The 22,425-nt window shown below is 36.7% G+C and overlaps 1 protein-coding gene across 1 annotated transcript in view; it reads left to right on the top strand.

Moving 5' to 3' along the window:
• LOC126100464 (fatty acid synthase-like) overlaps positions 1 to 22,425 on the top strand; it is a 443,119-nt gene that overhangs the window by 36,777 nt on the left and 383,917 nt on the right. The window contains exon 3 of the mRNA XM_049911071.1: positions 4,556 to 4,708. Coding sequence (XP_049767028.1) covers positions 4,556 to 4,708 — 153 coding nt within the window. The remainder of the gene's footprint in view (positions 1 to 4,555; positions 4,709 to 22,425) is intronic.

The raw sequence follows: 22,425 nt of genomic DNA, 5'->3' as shown, positions 1-22,425 counted from the left end.
CTTTCTTCAGCAGCTCTGTCACACTCTCCCATGAGCCAGACAAATCTGTCACCATTCTTGCTGCCCTTCTTTATATACATTCAATACCCCATGTTAGTGCTATATGGTATGGCCCACAAACTTGAGCAGTATTCTAGGATGAGTCATGTGAGTAAATTGTCAGCAATATCTTTTGTGGACTGATTGCAGTTCGCCAGTAATCTACCAATAATCTGAACTCTACCACCAGCTTTACCCACAACAAAGCCCATGTAATTGTTCCATGTATAACCTGCGGAATGTTATGCCCAAGAATTTATATGAGTTGGCCAATTCCAACTCTGACTCACTGATATTATAGTAATAAAATACAGTATTTTTTGTGGTTTGAACTGCACAATTTTACATTTCTGAACATTTAAAGCAAGTTGCCAATCATTGCATCACTTTGAAATCTTTCTAGACCTGACTGGATATTTATGCAGCTTCTTTCGAACTTCATTACAGGTAATTGCATCATCTGCAAAAAGTCTGAGGATACTATTAATACTGTCTGTAAGGTCATTAATATGCAACATGAACAGCAAGTATTCCAAGGCTTCCCTGGATCACACCTGAAGTTACTTCTACATCTGAAAATGACTGTCCATCCAAGATAATATGCTGTGTTCTAAGTCCTCATTCCAATCACAGATTTCACTTGATACCCCATGTGATCATACTTTCAACAATGAGCATAGTTTTTGTAATGAGTGAATGCTTTTCAGAAATCAAGAACATCTACCTGATTGCCTTGATCCAAAGTTTTCAGGATCTCATGAGTTGAGTTTCACAGGACTGATGTTTTTAGAGTCCATGATGGTTGGTGTGGAGTAGGTCATTCTGTTCAAAGTACTTCAATATATTTGAGCTCAGAACATTGTCTAAGATTCTGAGACAGATCAATGTCAAGGATATTGGATAGTAGTTTTGTGGATCACTTCTACTAGCCTTCTTGTAGACAGATGTGACCTGTGCTTATTCCAACTAATGATCATGGCTTTTTGTTCCAGGAATGTACAATAGACTCTAGTTAGAAGAGGGGCAAACTGAGCCCCTAATTCAGTATAGAATCTGATTGGGATTCCATCAGGCCCTGGACTGTATTCAATTTTAATGATTTCAACTCATACTAAAACTTATTTCACTCATATTTTCAGTGGTATAAGAATTAAATTGGTGCTGTTCTCCTGGGTTTTCTTTATAATGAAACATTTGAAAACAGTTAAAGATTTCATCATTTGCTTAGCTACCCTAAATTTCAGTTCCTGTCTCATTTGCTATGGACTGGATGCTAACTTTGGTGCCACTGACTGCCTCTACACATGACCAGAATTTCTTTAGCTTTTGTGAAAGATCATTTTACAATATTCTGATATTCATTAAAGACTTCACACATTGCTTTCTTGCCAACCAAATATGTTTCATTCAGCATTTCTTTGTCTGCAGTCCTATGGTGTGATTTACATTATAACCTGTACACAGTAGTTTCTGTTTCTTCCCTTCCATTATGAACTGTTCTACTGGCTACAGATCTACCCAGTGCATTGTCAACCATCCTTTTAAACTGAAGCCATACTTCCTCTACATGTTCCTGCACTGTGCTGAAACTTTCAAGTTTCTTATTTAGATATGACACTGATGATTTTTTATCTAGTTTAATCCTATACATTTTCATCATGAGTTGGGTTTTGAACTACCTACTGCAGGTTGTTTTCAGACAAGACATTTAGTAATGTTTCATAGGATGTCTTACCACACTCACTGCTAACAAAACTGGAATTTTCCCATTTTAATTGTAGGATGATGAAAAGCTCCACTGATAATTACAGTGTTACTAGGGAACTTACATACAAATGAATGGGGTTTTCTCTAAAGTTTTATATTAGGATATGAGTCTGGTGGGTGACAGAAGGATCCAATTACCATTTTACCATTTCGATATATGCTTAATTTACCCCCCAAAATCTCACTGCTGTCAGTTTTAGGTGTAAAAAAAAGCTTTCTGTACCTAATAATATGTGAGCTTCACTGCTTTTTAGGAGCACTTCAAACTCTGAAAGTTTGTTGCGAATGCTTCCGCAGTTAACCACTAGGGTTTTTATACCCTCACCTTTGGGAGGTATTTAGTTTGATCTTACACTGATACTTCTGGGTTTCTTACAACTATCACTGACTGGATGCAGAGTTACCTAATCTAAAAAAAAGCATGGGATAAATTACCAGCAGTTTGCCACAAATGAACTGTGCACATGGGAATGCATTTATGCTTCCAAAATACATTTTTAAAATTGTAGAAAAGCTTTGCATGGATGTAGAAGTTCACACACTATCCTAGTTTTCAGAACTAGTAGTTCCTTTAGTTTCTTACTTGGAGAGGATAGAGAGCACTAGTTGGGGAAGATTAAAAACGGAGAACATTTTATTTATTTTATTTATTTTTTTATTTGGTATGCGTATTCCATAGATCCGTACATGCGAGTGATTCGCCTGGATGTGGAACGTGTCAATACAATTGTACAAATACAATTAATGCTACAGAATGATATAGATATTATAAGTATCACTTTTTCTCATTTCCAAGCTGTCATTAAACTAGTACAGCAATTCTCAATATAACATTATAACTATAACATTAACACTATAACATTAACATAATATTGTATCATCCATCTAATAACTAAGACACTAAATACATCTATTATTAAGGGAGGGCATTACTTTTGGAAAAGAATTCATCTAACAAGTACAGTGGATGGTCGAGCAGGTATTTTTTTAACATACCTTTGAACAGCGTTTCATTTTCTATTGTACATTTAATATAATTAGGCAATGCATTAAAAGTCTTTATAGCAGCATACTTTACTCCCTTCTGTACAAGTGTTAAATTTTTTAGTTCAACATGTAGATCATCTTTACCTCTTGTATTGTAGTTATGGTATGAACAATTTGTTTCATACTGAGCATAGTCTTTATTAACTACATTCATCAGAGAGTATATGTACTGACATGTTGTGGTCAGAATACCTAACTGTATAAAAAGTTTTCTACATGAGGTTCGTGGAGGAACCCCACACATGATTCTGACTGCTCTCTTCTGAGCAGTTAAGATTTTTTTTTGAGGCTGGTGAATTACCCCAGAATATTATTCCGTAACTCATTAATGAGTGAAAGTACCCAAAGTAAGACAATTTTAAAATGTTGATGTCCCCAAAATGAGTAATTATTCTTAGAGCAAAAGTTGCTGATGAAAGCCTTTTTAGAGTAAGGGACACATGCTGTTCCCAGTTGAGCCTACTGTCAATGTGAACCCCCAGGAATTTAGTGGATTGCACCTGTTCTAGTTCCTGGTTGTCATGAGTAATTACTATACTTTCTAGAGTTTTATTTTTTGTGTGGAACTGTATAAAATTAGTTTTTTTAATATTAACTGAAAGAGAATTAATTGAAAACCAAGCTGTAACTTCTCTGAGTATATCATTAACATCAGTCTCCAGATCTGCAGTAGACTGACCATCTATGACAATGCTTGTATCATCAGCAAACATTGTGAATTCACAATTTTTACTAATGGACAGGGGTAAATCATTAACATATATTAAAAACAGCAAGGGTCCAAGGACAGATCCCTGGGGAACTCCATGCTGAATTTTGCCCCATTCAGAATCCACTACATTAGGAGATCCTTTGTTACAGCCATGTAGAACCACCTTTTGTTTCCTGTCTTGAAGATATGATTTTAGCCAGTTACCTATAGGCCCTTTGATTCCGTAATGATAGGCCTTCTCCAAGAGTATCTTGTGGTTTACACAGTCAAAGGCCTTGGAAATATCACAGAAGACATCAACTGGTGACTTCTTACTATTAATAGACTCCAAGACATCATTTGTGAGTGAATATATGGCACGCTCTGTGGAAACCCCTTTTTGAAAACCAAACTGTCTGTGGTTAATAATATTAAGTTTATCAAGATGTGCCACAATCCTGTTATACACTGCCTTTTCAAGAACCTTTGAAAATGTTGTTAAGAGAGAGACAGGACGATAATTTGTCACTCAGACTCAAGGATGAGAAGGACCCACCTATTTCTAAGATGAGGGGAGGCAGTACACGTGTGTGTGTGTGTGTGTATGTGTGTGTGTGTGTGTGTGTGTGTGTGTGTGTGTTCTGTAACAGAAATGGATGTTTCAATATGTATCTAAATATAAACACTTACTGTTCAGGTAATTTAACTATAGATATCTAAATATATCTGTATTGTGTAGGCCTAATTTTTACAAAATTGTTGTAGAGTATGGAATACAACATCATATAAATGCTTTATATAACATATAATGAAACTATACATAAAAATGAAATTATAATATTCTTATTCTGCTTGGTTGATCACGGAGTCAATTTGTGTACTTTGTCCATGGCTGTATTTCTGGATCTTTGATAAGTTATCTTTCTACAAATGACTATCTCTCTTTGATTCAACATTATTTGTAAGTTTATGTCACTGTTTGAATTATTAATAGTTGTTTTTTATGTTAAGAAACATCTAACATGCCACCTCGCTTGGGAAAAGTACCACATCCAGAGAAATTTGATGCTTCATTTTTTGGAGTGGATGCTATCACAGCTGACAATGCAGACCCCTTATTGCGTATGCAGTTGGAAACTTGCTATGAGGCCATTGTGGATGCAGGTATGTTCATTTTTAGATGCCTTTTTGATTGATGGTAACTACTGAGTAATATTTCTTTTTCACTCTACATAATGTTTGTGCCCATTGGCCTGATAAATTATGAATGAAACATGTTGTCATCAACATTTAATTGCAATGCTACATAATTTTCTTATTTTGGATTGTATTTCGAGCTTTTCTCGTTGGTTGCATACTCAGACCAGTTGTAGTAATAAATGTGATTTTCCTAGAACGTTTCCTTGGTATTATTGCAAACATAATTCTAAACAAATATTTCTTTCATTAAAATTATTTTCTTTTTTCCTTTATAACAGAATATGTGATTTGAGGAAGAAATGAAAGATGTTGTTCATTATTTGTGCATGTTTTTCATTTGTGTGTGTGTGTGTGTGTGTGTGTGTGTGTGTGTGTGTGTGTGTGTATGTGTGTGTGTGTGTGTGTAGGAGGGGGTGAAGGAGGTCACTTGCACACACACATTCTATTCCACCATCACCCTATACCCATCTCTCTCTCTGATTTGACCCTATTAATTCACCCTATTAATATGTACATCCAACATAAATCCAATGTCTGCATCAGGCCATTCAGTCTAGAATTGGTATGCCAGGCAGGCGAAATTACTGTGAACATTGAGGCAGGCATCCCACTGACACATCAGGTTCAAGATATCTATTTACTAAAACACTGTGCCCTGCTGCATGAAGAAGTCCGTAACTGACTGCTGTCTGGCCTTGTCCAACAGGAATCATTGACCTCTAAAAGCCTTTTTTAAGGTACTGAATGTGTGGTAATCTCACAGGGAGGGATTAGGACTATAGTGCAGGTGATTGAGTGCCTCCCGCTTAAGTTGGCCTGCGTTCTGCAGTACAACATATCCAATATGGGGACACACACATTATGAACTTGGCATACCATTCCACAGTGGTGGTTTTTGACAGACATGCTGTCCCATAAACATTCTATCAGTGCTTGTCCTTCAGCAGCTGAGAAAAGAGTAACAGGACATTGGTCCTGTTTGGACGCATTTGGTAATAACATCACCGTAGTTCACATTTCCTCATTTACTGTACACATACAGGAAAGACACGAGTGCCACACTAATCCCTTGGCTAGATGTCATTGCTCATATACCTACATTGGAGTCATGCTACATTGCATATGTGCTGCTGCAGCAACACTGTCAAATGGAAACTTTTTGATTACCCCTTATATATGCTCTGCATTCCACTGTGAAGTGCATGGCAGAGGACACTTAGTGTTGTACTTGTTCTGATTCTTGCTCCAGTTGGGTGTGGAGCATGGGAAGAATGGCAGCTTAAATACCTCAGTACCTGCTGAAATTAACCTATCTCATCATTGTGATCCCTATGGTGATGATACATGAAGGGCTGGATAATATCTCTCAATTCTTCACTTAATACTGGTTCTTGAAACTTTGTAATTACGTTCCAAGGTTAAGTCATGTCTATCTTCATATGTCTGCCAATTCAGTATTTTTAGCACTTCTGTGATGCTCTCTCTTAAGTCAGAGAAACCTGTGACTATTTGTGCTGTCATCTTTTGAGAGTTCAATATTCCTTTTTAGTCCTGTTTGGTGTGGGTCCCAAACATTTGAGCAATACTCAAAGATAAGTCACACAAATGTTTTGTAAGCAGTCTCATTTGTAAATTGATGACATTTTCTGAGTATTCAGCCAGTGAACTGAAGTCTGCTAACTGCTTTCCATACAGCTGAATCTACATGATCATTCAATTTCATATCTCCATGTTTTGTTACATCCAGGTATTTGCATGGATTGACTGATTCCAGTTGTGACTCACTACTACTCTGTTCAAAGGATATTACTCCTCTGCATTTTATAAAATGCACAATTTTACATTACTGTTTAGTTGAAGCAAGTTTCAAAGCTTTGCATCTCTTTGAAAACTTACTGAAATCTGCTTGGATATTTGTGCAGCTTTTTTTTCAGACAGTGTTTCAGTATAGATAACTGCATCATCTGCAAATAATCAGAGGTAGGGTTACCATACACCCTCTTTTTTCCAAACATACCCTCATTTTGAGGCCAGAAAATGTGTCCAGGCAGATTTCATAAAACACTACAAAATATTATCATTTTTTATCTCTGAGAAAAAAATGTGAGTTCTGAACAAAGGAAAACAGACATCACTGTTAATACAAGCAGTTGTTATACCATACAGTAACCAGTTTAATATACCTGTTTCCTTGTACTGAGAGGCTGATTCATATGCTTCCAACATTAAAATCTTACTTTTTTCTCAAAGTTATATTTCTGTGGAACTTATAAGATTTTTTGAGGATGAACTAAGTGAAGCCATGTTGTTGTTTATTCACTCTTTGATGCCAGTTTTCAACAATAATATACTGAATGTGGAAAAAGAATCAAATTCTGTAGCTGAATCTATTTCTATTTTAAAATCTACTTTTTTTAGAAACTCATGAGTATGGTATAATTGTAATTATGTGCTCTTGAAAATAAATGCAATCCTTACACATAAGATGGAAGAAGGTCACTTACAGAAGTATGATAGTTTTGACAAAGAGATGACAATTGTATATAGTTCTGCTACTGAAATCTGCCGAAGTGATGGGCTCAATATTGACAGTTTGGATGATTCAAATGGATGCAGCTCTCAAGCAATCTTATTTGGGAATGTGTTGAACATTTTATCAAATTTTTCAGTGAACAAACAAATGTAAGTGATAATGATACATTGTGATTTGATCAGTTTTGTAATTTTATAAAAAATTTAACAGATTGCCAAAGAAAACAAAATCAACCAATAGCTGAATGTGGTTGGCATATATCAGTAATTTAATGTCGTTTGTTGTTCTGAATTGTTGACAATGGTAGATTTTTTTATTTCTGTACCTAGTCATAATACAGAATGTGTCTTTTCTCTTGTAAACACACTGTAGACCAAAGACAGGTATAGATTTAAAACAGAAAACGTAAAAGGTGTTGTGTCTACCCAGTACAATGTCAGAACCTGAACTGCCAGAGCTTTTATGAATTCTTGTTGGGAAACAAAAAAACTGTTAAGAGAGATTTCTTCATCCTCCAAATATTCATAGCATCAAAGTGAAAAAGACAATAATAAGATAACAGAATGTAGTGATGATGAATAAACTGTAAGATACTGGAAATTTTTTTCCTAAAATGGCTATGGAAAATCACTGTTTCAGTTGATGATAGTTTTACACAGCTTGTTTTTAAGTTGTAATTGCATAATTTTGTTGATAAAGTACAACCTGCTCATATATATAGGTTACCATTAACATTGTATGACAGCTCATTAATATAAAACATGAACGGATAGGCTCCCAGTACACTTCCCCGATGCATGCCTGCAGCTATTTCTACTTCTGTCAATTACTTTCCATCTGAAGTAACACACTGCATCCTTCTTATTGAGAAATGGCCAGTCCAGTCATAAATTTTGTTAGAAAGTCCTCCATATAAACATACTTTTAATTATAAATGTTCATGTGGTCTGTTCTTTCTCAGTGAATATAATGCCACATCAGATTTTCAACTCTCTGCTGAGGACTTTGTGCTGTCCTTGTGCTTCAGCCTGGAGATTGGTTTGATGCTACTCTACAGGCTAGTCTATCGTGTGGAAGTCTATTCATCGCTGCACCTAAATACATTTGAACCTCTTACTGTATTCAAGCCTTGGTCTCTCTCTATGCTTTTACTACCCTCCCCCCCCCCCCCCCCCTCCTACCCCTCACACAAACCCACTTCCCTCCATAACCAAATTGTGATGCCTCACACTGTGTGCTACCAAATGATTCCTTGTCTGAACTGTTTATTGTCCAAGTTTCACTTCCATACAAGGCAACATTAAAGGCAAATATAGTAAAACTTACTCAAAATGGAATTACATGAGGCTAAAATAATGTTCCAAATTGGGCAGGTTTCTGGATTACACAAAACACACTAGGTTTCATAAAATTAGTAAGTTACCTTGCATAAAAGTATAAATTTGTAATTTTATACATATTTACACCCCTTCACTCCTATACAGTAGATGTTCAGTTACTGTATATTGTTCAATAGAATACTAGACTATAGCACTAGCTGTTACATAATACATGTCCGTATTTTTACTGTAACTGTAAATTTATGTATTGTTGTACATACATATTATTCTTGTCTTTATTTGAATTACACTTTACTATTTTTCATTAAATACCAAGGAAGGTAATCTGTTTCAATTTCCAGTTTAAAACTGTTTTTTTTTTCTGTACAATTTTTGGCACTCTACAGTAGTTCCAACAGCTTGGAAGAATTTGTGTGCGCTGAAAATTGCATATCACTTTTATGCATGCAGTAGATTCTTCAGGATGGAATAATGAGAATATCATGAACAGGGTTGTTGCTATTCACTATATAGTGGAGATGCTGAGTCACAGTTAGACATAACAGAAAGACTGTCAGAAAGTAAGCTTTTAGCTAACAAGGCCTCTGTCAGAAATAGAGAACACACATACACACATACTCATGCAAACACCATTCACACACACATGACCACAGTTTCTGGCTGCTAAGGCCAGACTCAGTAGCCACACACTGTTGTCATGTGTGCATGAGTTGTGTTTTCATGAGTGTGTGTGTGTGTGTGTGTGTGTGTGTGTGTGTGTGTGTGTGTGTGTGTGTGCATGTATATGTTGTCTATTTCTGATTGAGGCTTGTTGGCTGAAGCTTACTTTAGCCATATTAATTCATCTAGGGACATCATTTTGCCCCTCTTTTTCTTCCTTTGTTTCCTCCTTATCAATTTTGGTGTTGCAGATTTCTGTTGGATCTGTTGACAAAGTAAAACTGGAGTGAGTTGACAGAAAGTCAACAGTCTGAATGCAGTCATCTGGATAATATGAATTTTTTTTTGTATTTGGATGTATCAATAATGCCTTGGTTCATGGGTTGTGTGAGGCTAGTTGAACCTGGTGGGAACCAAGCAGAGTTCATGTTGATGTTGCAACATACTATCCATTATTGCGAAACTCCAACTAAATATGGTGACATTTAACTACATTATACATGTCAGGACTCAAACCCAGAATGTAATGCCCTTGGAACTGAGGTTTTGTGGCAACATACCGCAGCTAGGTGGCAAGTTGCTTTGTTCAGGAAAAGGAAAACTTGTCAGTTTCCTTTTTTTTCATTTTGGTGCATCCACTCTTCATAAGACCACTCTCATAAGTCCAATCACCATCCACGCTTATTTATTGCTTCACATTGTGACTGGAGGCTTCGTGACATATATGTTTTTGAAACAGTGGGGTTCTGCCAGCTTTCTAATCACCAGTGGTTTCTCTAGTTCACATAATATGTTTCCACACAACATTCTAGTCAGTAAAACAGTCCCATTTCATTGATATTAGACTCATCTTTCTCATCATAATTTGTAAATACTGTACATTATGTGGCACTGTCTTCCATTCTGTTGCTACACTTTCCTGCACATCCCTAGCTAGCCACACTTTATTCCTCATAATGTTGTGTCTGGCTTTGAAATTACCCTTTGGATGCCTTAACCTCCTTATTCCCAAGCGACTTAGTACCTTTCAGAGAGTTGCTCAGCAAAATGCATCCAGAAAAAGGAAAGATTTTTGCCCATGCCCTTATGAACCAGTTCCACTTTAACTAGTTACAAGGTGTACAACTTTGCTTCTGCTGTTTGCTAATAGGTGGCGACAATGGTAAGTAGCAGTCTGAAGAAACTGATTACGGACATCAGGCAGTATTCTTGGACCTTGGTCAACATAATCTCATTCAAACATTAGTTGCTTTGTGTCTTCATCATACAGTTGTTCTTGATTGAAAATGTCAGTTTATGAGCCTAATTGTCACCATTTGTGGGAGTTGTTACTGTTTTGTTTCAATATGAAGAAAACTGTTGCTGAGTCTCATCAAATGCTCTCAAATAGGCATGGTGGACCTGCATAGTGGTGGAAGAGAGAATGTTTTTGAAGATGCAGAATTGAGGACATTGCTGAGTGAAGGCTCACGTAAAATTCAAGAAGAATTGGCAGAATTAGTGGGAGTTACACAGCAAGCCATTTCAAAATGTCTCAAGGGTATGGGTATGATTCAGAAATAAGGAACTTGGGTCCCGTGTGTGATGAAACCAAGAGACGTTGAACGGCATTTGTGTGTTTGTGAACAGTTGCTTCAGAGTCAAAAACGGAAGGGATTTCTGTATCGCATTGTGACTGGGGCTGAAAAATGGGTTCATTTCGATAACCCTAAATGCAAAAAATAATGGGGGTATCCCGGCCATGCTTCCATGTCAACGGCCAAACCTAATATTCACCTGCCCTTCTTTTGGTAGGACCAGCTCAGCGTCGTGTACTATGTGGTATTAAAACCAAGTGAAACAATCACAGGTGCTTGTTATCGAATGCAATTAATGTGTTTGAGCAGAGCATTAAAAGACAAATGGCCACAATACTGCGAGAGGCATGATAAAGTGATTTTGCAGCACGATAATGCTCGATCCCATGTTGCAAAAGAGGTCAACATTAAAGTGGAAACATTAAAATGGGAAGTCCTACCCTACCCACTGTATTCTCCAGACATTGTTCCCTCTGACTATCACCTGTTTAGATCAATGGCGCAAGGCCTGGCTGACCAACACTTCTGATCTCATGAAGAAGACACAAATTGGATTGATTCGTGGATCGCTTCAAAAGATGAACAATTTTTTTTGATGCAGGATTCGTACACTGCCCAAAAGATGAGAGAAAGTAGTGGTCAGCGATGGAAAATACTTTCAATGATACATGTGTAACCAATTTGTTGCATTAAAGCCTCAGATGTTGGGGAAAAATGGTGGAAGCAAAGTAGTACACCTTGTAATTTCTGTATTTCTTGCCTTTCACTTTATTGGCACATTCCCTCTCATCCATTCATTCCATATCTTTTTCCTTTTTTATAGGTTTATAAATTTGTGTTCTACCACATTTAAATGCAACAGTATTTTGTACATAGAGCATTTGCCTTTTCACTTGCCTCGATTATCTTAATTTTTTCAGTAAGTGTTAGTAAACATAGTTTTTATTCAGCACCATGAAACATGCTATTTGTTCAACACCATGTTGTCATTTAAAGTGCTACAATTTAATTGAAACTGGTAGAAAATAGTGCTTGTACTGCATTTCTTTGGAATTCCTGACCTTGCTGTTTAAAACCATTGTTTAATGGAACAGCAATCACATCTTTCACATTACAGCATTGTCAAGGCTTCACAATCTTTGTGTTAAAAGAGCGTCCTTGTATAGAAAGGAATAACTAGGATGTACTTAATATGATTTTTTACTGTATACTGTGTTATCCTGCAGTACATAATACATTGTTAATTAAGTCTTAAAATTTTCATTGCATGTCCATGTTAGGCATGTTCTGTTTTATACAGAAAATTATCATATAATATGTATAGAATGTGTCAGCACAGGAATATTTGAGTGATCATGCTAGATTTCAAATTACACATATTCTTCTTTGATCAAGTTTTACTATAATTTCAGAAAAGAGTTCCTAACATTTAAACTGATATTTGATATTAGTAAGTTCTCTTTTTCAGAAGCATTTTCATTGCTGTTACCAGCCCGTATTTTATATCCTCTCTTCTTCAGTCATCAAGTTATTTTGCTGCCCAAATAGCAACTACTTTTATTGTCTCTTACCAAATCTAATTCCCTCAGTATCATCTGATTTAATTCAATTAGATTCCATTACCCCCGTTTTACTTTTCTTGATATTCACCTTATAACATATTTTCAATATGCTGTCCATTCTATTCAACTCTGGTGGTACCTCTAATAGAATTAAAATGTCACCAGCAAGCCTTAAAGCTTTTATATCTTCTCCCTGAACTTTAATTCTGTTTCCAAATTTTTCCTTGGTTTCTTACACAGTTTGCTTGATCTACAGAGTGAATAACTTCAAGGATAATGTAGAACCCAGTCTCAATAGAACCCAGTTTCAACTGCTGCTTCCCTTTCCTGTCCTTTGACTCTTACAGTGGCACGCTGGTTTCTGTACAATGAATTTCAGTATAACTTGTGGATAACCTTTCACTTCTTGTGTTTTATCCCTGCTACATTCACAATTTCAAAGAGTGAAGCCTGGTCAGCACCATCAAAGACTTTCTCTAAATATACTATAAATGTAGGTTTATCTTTCTGTAATCTATCTTGTAAGATAAGTCAGTATTACTTCATGTGTTATTACATTTCTCTGGAACCTTAACTGGTCTTCCTAAAGTCCACCTCTACCCCTCCAGTATGCAACCATGATTCACTAAACTGATAGTTTGGTGATAGGCAGCACCTGCCTATTTTGGATTTGAAATTATTTCAGTATTCGTGGAGTCTGAGGGTATTTTGCATCGCATATATCTTGCACCACAGGTGGAATAGCTTTGTCATGGCTAGCCCTCCCAACGATCTTAATAACTCTGTGGGAATGTCAATTACTCCAGGGACCTTTTCTTGACATAAATCTTTCGGTGCTCTATCAAATTCTTTTTGGTGTATCACTTTTTCCAACTTCTGTTCCTGTAACATTGTCTTCAACTTCATTTCCCTTCTAATATTCCATTCATCTTTCAGCATTCCCTTTTTTGCTTAGTACTGGCTTTCCATTTGAATGAGTGCTACAAGAAGAACTGAAAATTTTGGTTGCTGACAGTAAATGTAGTTTTTATGGCTTCATGACAAAATCAAATATTAGGTATGATAAAATGGTGTCTCTTTCAACTGACTGGACCCCAGTGATGATGGGCAAAGAAATGGGACTAGTAAAGAAAATCAAGGATAAGAATGCTGGGCTACTGTCTTATTAATGCACTGTGGTGTCACCGCCAGACACCACACTTGCTAGGTGGTAGCCTTTAGGGATATTTTCCTGATGAGTTAAAACTGTCTAGGGTCATCCCAGTATACAAAAAGGGAGATAAAGACTCTCCATCTAGTTACAGGCCTATTTCAATAGTGCCCGCATTCTCCAAGGTAATAGAATGCATCATGTACCAACAACTATCATCTCACTTTGAGAATCTAGGAATAATTAATGCTACACAATACGGGTTTAGGAAGAATCTGTCAACCATTGATGCAATCAACATGGTAGTCAGTTACATCCTCAAAGTTTTTGAGAACAAAGGCTTTGCTCAGGTCTCATTCTGTGACCTAAGCAAGGCCTTCGACTGTGTTGAGCACACGCCACTACTAGAGAAACTAGAATTCTACGGCATCAAAGGAAACAGTCTCAGACTATTAAAAGCTTACCTCAACAACCGTAAACAGGTAGTTTGTGTTGGTAAGGAAATGTCAAACATAGAAAATGTTAAAGTAGGTGTGCCTCAGGGGTCTGTAATGGGGCCCTTCCTGTTTCTGATAATGATCAATGACCTCCCCTCATTTATTAGATCCACCACTGTATTGTACGCAGATGATACGACTTTTCTTCATAGCAGTAACAATCTTAATGATCTTAAAACCTGTGCTGAAAATACACTCACTAATGCAGCATATTGGTTCAGAGCAAATGGTTTCCTGCTAAATGAAAATAAAACTCAGCAGATAAACTTCACTCTAAGAGACAAGCCACTATCTGATGACCCTAGTTCTGTTAAATTCCTGGGAGTTTATTTAGATGAAAAGTTATCCTGGGGCCAACATGTAAACTATATTAGTAGTAAGCTATCTAGAGTAATTTATCTATTAAGACAACTCAGAAATTGTGTACCCGAAACATACATCAGATCATCTTATTTTGCATTTTTCCAAAGTATAATATCCTATGGCATTATCTTGTGGGGTAACTGTAGTCATATACATGACATCCTATTATTGCAGAAGAAAGCCATTAGGATAATTAAAAATTCTTCGCATAAGGCTCACTGCAAACCCTTATTTACCAAACAAAAAATTATGACTGTAATAAACCTCTATGTATACAATGTCTTAATCTTTACGAAGAAGAACCTACAAGATGTGAAACGTAGAGAAAATGTACATTGTTACAACACAAAAAGTATCAAACACATATACACGTTTTACCACAGACTATCAAAATCAATAAATAGCTATGAAGTCACAGGGCACAAACTATTTAATAAGCTGCCACATGCCATACAGGATCTTCCTGAACATACATTCAAAGAAAGACTGCATGAATGGTTTATTGCCCACCCATTCTATGATATCAATGAATTCTTCAACTGTAAAATGCAGTAATCTAATAGATGACCCACTGTACATTTATTGTAATATAAGCTAAAATATTTCAGTAGTCAATACCTTATCACACTGTATTATAAATTGTAACTTCATTTGACGTTGTCAATTGCTGTAATGGCCTAAAGACAATAAAATCTTTATTATTATTATTATTATTATTACTATTTAAATCGGCTGCGGTCCGTTAGCATACGTCGGACCCGCGTGTCACCACTATCAGTGATTGCAGACCGAGCGCTGCCACACAGCAGGTCTAGAGAGACTTCCTAGCACTCGCCCCAGTTTTACAGCCGACTTTGCTAGCGATGGTTCACTGACAAATTACGCTCTCATTTGCCGAGACGATAGTTAGCATAGCCTTCAGCTACGTCATTTGCTATGACCTAGCAAGGCGCCATTACCAGTTACTATTGATGCTGTAAAACATGTATCATCAAGAGCGATGTTCACCATTTATGGATTAAAGTTAAGTATTCCACAGCTATGTCCTTTTTTGCTAGTCTCATTTCCTTGACCTGTTCCAGACCTCACACCAGCCTGCGTGAGCTAAAACGCGTGCCTTTCAGCTTCCTCTCATAGTGGGTTGGCTCTCTTGCCAATCCACAACATGCACATTTCACCAGGCAGCCCTTTGTGGAAAATTGAATGCCACTCTAAAAGAAGCAATGGGAAGCTTGAACAAATTCATTGATTTTATGAGGTGCTATTCTGCTATTCAGCACAGACAGTTAGAGTTTCAAACTGAGAATGATTCAGTGCATTCTGACTTACTGCAGCATAGCATTGTTTCCTGGTTAAGTAAAGATCAAGTGACTGAACATTTTTGGCAAATAAAAGAACAAATCTCCTCCTTAGACAACTTGGATACACAAGAAGCAACGAAGGATTTGGAGTTCCTATCAAACAAGTGCAGTATTTTGCTTTTCTAAAAGACATTCTGAAACATTTAAATGCACTCAGTATCAGACTACAAGGAAATGAGTATCTTTGAAAACAATACTGAAAGTCAATAATTTATTCACTTACCAATAAATCATGAATATAAAAATAATTCAGGAACAGACATTGCAGTAGTATCAAATTTAATGTCAGATCTAAGCAAGGAATATGCAGCAAGATTCCAAGACTTTGCAGAGATAGAAAAGTTGTCGCAGTTCTTAAAATCATATTTTTGAAGTTTCTTCAGTCATAGAGTTGACTGGTATGGCTGCATAGTTGTTCTGCCTTTCAAAGCTTTTACTCCAGATTTAGATAATAGACTTGGAGGAAGACATTTCTTTGCAAACATATAAAACTGTATCTGCCAAAGAATTGTATAGTAAACATGTCACAGAAAAATATGGAGATTGCAAATAATTTGCCATTGACCTGACTACTATGTTTGGTTCCACATATGCATGCGAAACTTCATTTTCAAAAATGAATTTTGAAGAACTGATATCACTCATATTTAACAGCCACCCACTCTGAAGACACTCTTTGCATAAGCTGCTCACCACATTAACTTAAAAAAAACTGTCCAAACCACAAATGTAGTTTCTATCACCTATTTTTTAATGTGGTTATGCCTCTGTATTGTATTTCATATTATTTTGTGAGTGAAAATGAAAATAAAAATTAATAAGGAATATGAGTGGTGATGTTTTTTTTCCACAATATAACTTTTTGAAAGTATACAGACTCCACTGAAAATTACTTCCTGCTTCCTGTTCTATAGTCTTTACAACACTATTTACAAGGAGTTAGCTTAATATTTATGAGCACAAAAATGAAATTAATATCTGAATCCTTATTACATGATGCTCCAGTCACCAAAATGTTAGCATGGGTCTTTTACTGGAACCACCTCCATTGATCTGATTTTGAATGTCCAGGTGCATACCACACACTGTGCTAATGGCATGACACTTATAACAAGAACTGAAAAAATGGCAATCTTTGAGAAATTATAAATGCCACAACAAACCAGCTCAGTGAATGGTACATCAAAATCAGCTAATTACAAATAGCAGTAACACAGTACCAGTAATTTTACATACTGCATATAATATAAATGTCCAACACCTGTAATCTTTAATTATCAATCTGTGGTAAATAGTAATGAAACTAAATTCTTAGGTCTTTGGACCCAGAGTAATGTGAAGTAGAACAGGCATGTGTCAGTCAATAGAAAATCGAGTAAAGGTTGTTATGCCTGAAAGTTCCTTGAAAGCTGCACAAATGAACAGGAAGTCATTAGTAGACTTTGTACATCTATTCATTTACACCTGAGGTATATGAGGGAAAATCAAAAATAAATGAGACTCTTGGCTCTGTGCACACAGTATTGATATGTCACGGTTTCTACTCCCATCAGTGTTGGGCAGGCTACTTGAGGAGTGGGGAAAGCAGTCAAGTGATTGGGCTTGCTTCTGTCATTGGTCATTATCACAGTGTCCAAGCAAGAGGTCTACATTGTGCATTGCATTATTATCAAGTCTCTTCCTCAGGAAGGCACAAAACCATTTCAAGGAAGAGAAGCTTTCAAGATCTCACATGTAATTTGTGTGGGGTCATGAACATGTTGAGAATCAGGATCTTGATCATGGGTTCTGCGTCAGCATCATAGAAAACAATGTTTGTTCGATAACTTCTTGAAGTTAACAGCCATTTGATGTTCACTAAAATTAAAGATGAAGTTAGGATAAGTAGTGGCAGCATTTTTGCCATGCCACAGATGAGCTATAGCTTAGGTGTGTGAGCATCACTTGCCTAAATTTTAGGAAGAGGAAGACTTGTTTCTGACTCATATTCTCACCTATGATGAACTGTGGGTGCATCATTACACTCCTCAATAAAAGAAGTGAGCAGAGAATGGAGAAAGAAGGGACAACCTACACCACAGCTGACAGTTCATAAGCTTTTTTTTTTGACCAGCGAGGCTTGTCACATACTGATTTGTGCACAGATATCAGACAATAAATGCTGCTGTAACATTTTGAGCAAGGTCAGACAGGTGTATCATCACAAAAGACATGGCATATTGATGAGAAAAGTGGTTCTTCCACAACACATCTCCCATTACAGCAATCCTGACCAAACAAAAATTGGAATAGCTCTATTGGGAAACAATTCAGTATTCTCCCTATGGCCCAGACCTTTCCCTCTGTGACTTTATGTCTTTGATCCAATAAAAGAAGCCCTGGGGAGTTAGAGGTTCAATAACGATGCTGGTGTTGAAGCCTATGTGAACCATTGCCTGTGAGATGGCCAGCTTATATCTATGACAACGGGATATCAAAATTATCTGTTCGCTGATAAAAATGTATTTTAAAGGTGTTGCGAATTTCGTAACTGATTGCTACCATTAATTCAGTTTACCCCAATAGCTGAGCGGTCAGTGTGATGGACTGTCATGCCAGGTTCGATTCCCGGCTGGGTTGGAGATTTTCTATGCTCAGGGACATCATCTCATTCCCATTGACACGTCGCCGACGTAGCATCAACTCAAAAGTCTTGCACCAGGCAACCGGACTATCCAACAGGAGGCCCTAGCCACACGACATTTCATTTCATTACCATTAATTCAGCCAAAGCATCCATGGTAGTAGAAAGCTGCTGCCCTGCTAGATTCCTTAATGGTGGCTGATTTTGCACACTTGCAAATAAACACTTGTCTCATAGGGCAGCAATATAAAAAAGATGTGGCAACACAAAACAAAATAACAAGTAACATCTATTTAGACTATGGTTCAAAGTGGTACTTTCTTACAGTTTTATGTGTGGTGCTTGATGTCCTGTACCTAACAAGATCATACCTAACTAACTTTGATATCTCGTGGCAGTCTACATATTGCCATTATAACTGAATGAAATTGCATAAACACTCTTGTAAATGGTTGAAGTTCTCCATAAATAGTGACTACTAAGTTGAAAGGTACCCTTCACAGTACTGTACTGAGCTGACTGCAGGTATGGAACTAAACTATCTTAACTGCTGGTTCGTAACTGCACGTATACATCGAAGGTGCATTGTGTTTTGAGTTTTCCGACTGAAGGATTCCCGTGCCTGCCACAGCAGAAAAGGGCATGTGCCATGTTGCAATTTCATGTGAATATTTAATCTTAACCCTCAAGCAGGAGCACCATTTTTTGTAACACGAGCAGGCACTTAGCGTACTCTGTACATACTTATAAAGCAGGTGTCTTTATGTTACTGAAGGAAACAAGTATGAGTAAAATCACACTTGAATCTTAGTTTAATTAAACCACATTAAAATAAACTTACATTATATGAGCTAAATCACAGTTTCATTAGACAATAATAAAATAAACATTCATTAAATCTCTCTGTTGCTGCATACAAATGTTACCCGACAGTAGTGATCCACTCGATGCATTAAGTAGCACAGTTGCATCAGATCTCAGCCACCTGCTTATTCGTTTGCTAATTATGTCATAGACAATTGCCTCATTATGGGATTGCACTGATAGCTCAGAATCTGGGTCATTTTCTTGCACAGATCATAATTTTTTTCTCATCTAGCTCACTGCTTATTTTATATTACTACTGCTCACTTGGACAGATAACAGCACAACTTATCAACTGTGTTAGCTGAAGCAATAATGAAGGAATAGATATGGGGTCATAAGTGTAAAACAATTATGTCATTGTGCAAGACAATGTTATTTGTGGTTGGTGTACTTTATACATAGGTGCAACTGCTCGAGGGTTAAAAATAGCATTGCCGAGCTGCTCTTTGGCTATATTTGGTATCCATGTCTTCGTCTCATGTTTTTGCCTTGAATGAAATACTGTACCATTAAGTTTAAAAAAGTTTGATGCGATCATTGTCCATGCTCACCAAGGAAATGTAGAAGTGGCTTTAAAATTGACATTAATGTTCAGTGTGGTCTTCCATGTAGTTTCTCCACTGGAGACTTTGCATCATGTGGAATGGTGCAGAACTTAGTTAGAAAGATCAATAAAGCATTGTCTTTATTGTACTGTTGAACTATATTCATCATGTGCAATGTAAAAGTTTGCGCAAATCTTTCAGTGAGTCTGTACGCCTCAGGATGAAATGGTGTAGTCCTGAAGTGTGAAATCCCATTGGTTTCACAAAATAATATAAATTCCTGAGAAGAAAATTTTGTGCTGTTGTCAGAGACAATAAATTTTGGCAACCCTTTGGTAGAGAAGTCCTTTTACAGAGACTGAATATCTATCTGACACAAATGAAAATTTGGAGAAAGCATCAATGAGGACGAGCCGGTAGCTGCTGAGAAATGATCCTGCAAAATAAGTATGCAGATGTTCAGAATCCTAATGCCTGTGGTCATGGAAATGTTGCCAAGGTGAAGCTGACTGGTATTTTTGATAGCAGTGCTATTTAGTCAACATCATTTCAGTGTCTTTGTAAATATTTTCCCTGTATCAATGATCTCTGACAATGTGTTTGGTGTGAATTATGCCTCAGTAACATTGATATAGCAAGTGTAGTACCTTAAGATGTAAACACTGCAGGAATAACCACTCTTGTCTTGCCTGATTCTGGATGCATATTATGTTACCTTTGTACATTATAAGCTCATGTCTCATATTCCAATATGATTTACTCTCTGATTGATTAAGTAACTTCTTATCATTAGGGCACTCCATTTGAATATTCTGTTTGTTCTTAGACAAAAAAGGATCTTTAGAAACAAATTCATCAATTAAATTTACCACAGTGCCTTGACAGCTGATACTATTGAAAAACAAACATCAGCTAAAGAGTGAGTCCTTTAATCTTGCCTTATTGTCAACCAAATGTAAAAATTTGTAGTCATAATTCAACAGAAGTAGCACCCAATACTGCAAACAGTGATCTGTCTGTATAGGAACACAGTTACTTAGTTATTTCATCTGAAGATAGCCACTAAAGATTTGTGGTCATTGAGGAGGATAAATTTACATCCATAAATGTAATCATGAAATTTCTTGACTGCAGATAAAATCACTAGAGGCTCCTTCTCAATCTGACTGTAATTTCTTTGTGTCACTGTCAGAGTTTTTCAAGTGAACACAGCTGGTTGTTCAAAACCATGATGATGTCAGTGGGACAGAGCAGTGCCTATGCCATAATCTCAAGTATCTGCAGAAATTGTGAGCATTTTGTTTGGTCATTTGTTGTAAGGCATATGGCATCAAGCAAAAATTGTTTCAGTTTGTTAGATGCATCTTGCCATTCACTGTTACTGCTCCATTTGGTGCCTTTTCATAACAAATTGTGCGATGGTTCACTGAGGGAGAAACCTCTGGTAATAACTTATTTGTCATAAGATGAAATGCAATTGCTTGATGTCTTTGGGAACCACAAGGTTTTTAATGGAATCAGAGTGGCACAGTGTCAACTTGATGCCATGTGCAGACAGTACATGTCTTAAGTACTGCATTTCACATTGAAATAACATGCCCTTGCCTTTGTTGAATATAAAATTTGGCACATGTAGAATTATGAAAACACTCGAAATTCAGTTAGAGTTCCTGTGGAGTTGTGCCTGAGACGATAATGCCATAAAGGTAGTTCACAGCATTCAGAGTTTTCTGAATTAATTTTTCTGAATACCACTGAAACAAACTTGGTGCACTGGCTATTCTGAAAGCTAACCATTTGTAATGATAGAGACCAAACGGATGATTTATCACCATGAAACTCTGTTTGTCTTCATCCTAAGGAATTTGCAAATATGCTTTTTTAAGGTTCAGCTTGGCAAAGTGCACAACACTGGCTAATTCTGACGTCAGGTCTTCTGGCTTAGGAATAGGGTGTTTATCAATAATTAGCCATTGCTTTGAAATCCCCACAGATTCAAAGTGAGCTGTTAAATTTCTATACAACTGTGTTTGGCTTTGCCCATTAGCTCCTGATTATGGTTTCGATAATCTCATTCTGTTCAAGATGGGCAAGTACCTGTTTTATTTTATTTTTCAGTGTAAAAGAAATGTTACATGCTTTCCAAAATGTTGGCTCTGTATTTGGCTTCAGCACAATGTGTGCCTTGTAACCTCTGACACTGTTTATTGCTTTAGAAAAAAAAGTATTACCAAAGTTTTACAACTGATTAAACTTTCCATTCAGAATGTCAGTTTTAATTTCATTCCTTGTGGATAGTGAAGCCCAAAGTATTGAAGAGATCCAGTCCTAGCAAATTTGTGTTTTATTTCAGTTTACAACTACAAATGTAGCCTGATTCATAAATTGTTTATATGTAACTTCTATTGAAAATTGTCCTTTTACTGCAAACTCCTGATTGCTTTAACTAAACAGCGAACTTTGAAAGTGTGGTAACTTTGGGATTGCTAACTTTCAGTATGCCTGCAGGTTAACATTTAAAATTGTCAACCCTGTGTCAATTTGAAAACTGATCAGCACTTTGTTAGTTCAAAGAATTACAGCTAATGACCTTTTATTGACAG

This window comes from Schistocerca cancellata, chromosome 9 (genome assembly GCF_023864275.1).
Source record: "Schistocerca cancellata isolate TAMUIC-IGC-003103 chromosome 9, iqSchCanc2.1, whole genome shotgun sequence".
In the NCBI taxonomy this organism is placed as follows: Eukaryota; Metazoa; Arthropoda; class Insecta; order Orthoptera; family Acrididae; genus Schistocerca; species Schistocerca cancellata.
The sequence above is the reverse complement of the archived record's forward strand: the minus strand, read 5'-3'. Positions and strand labels throughout refer to the sequence as shown.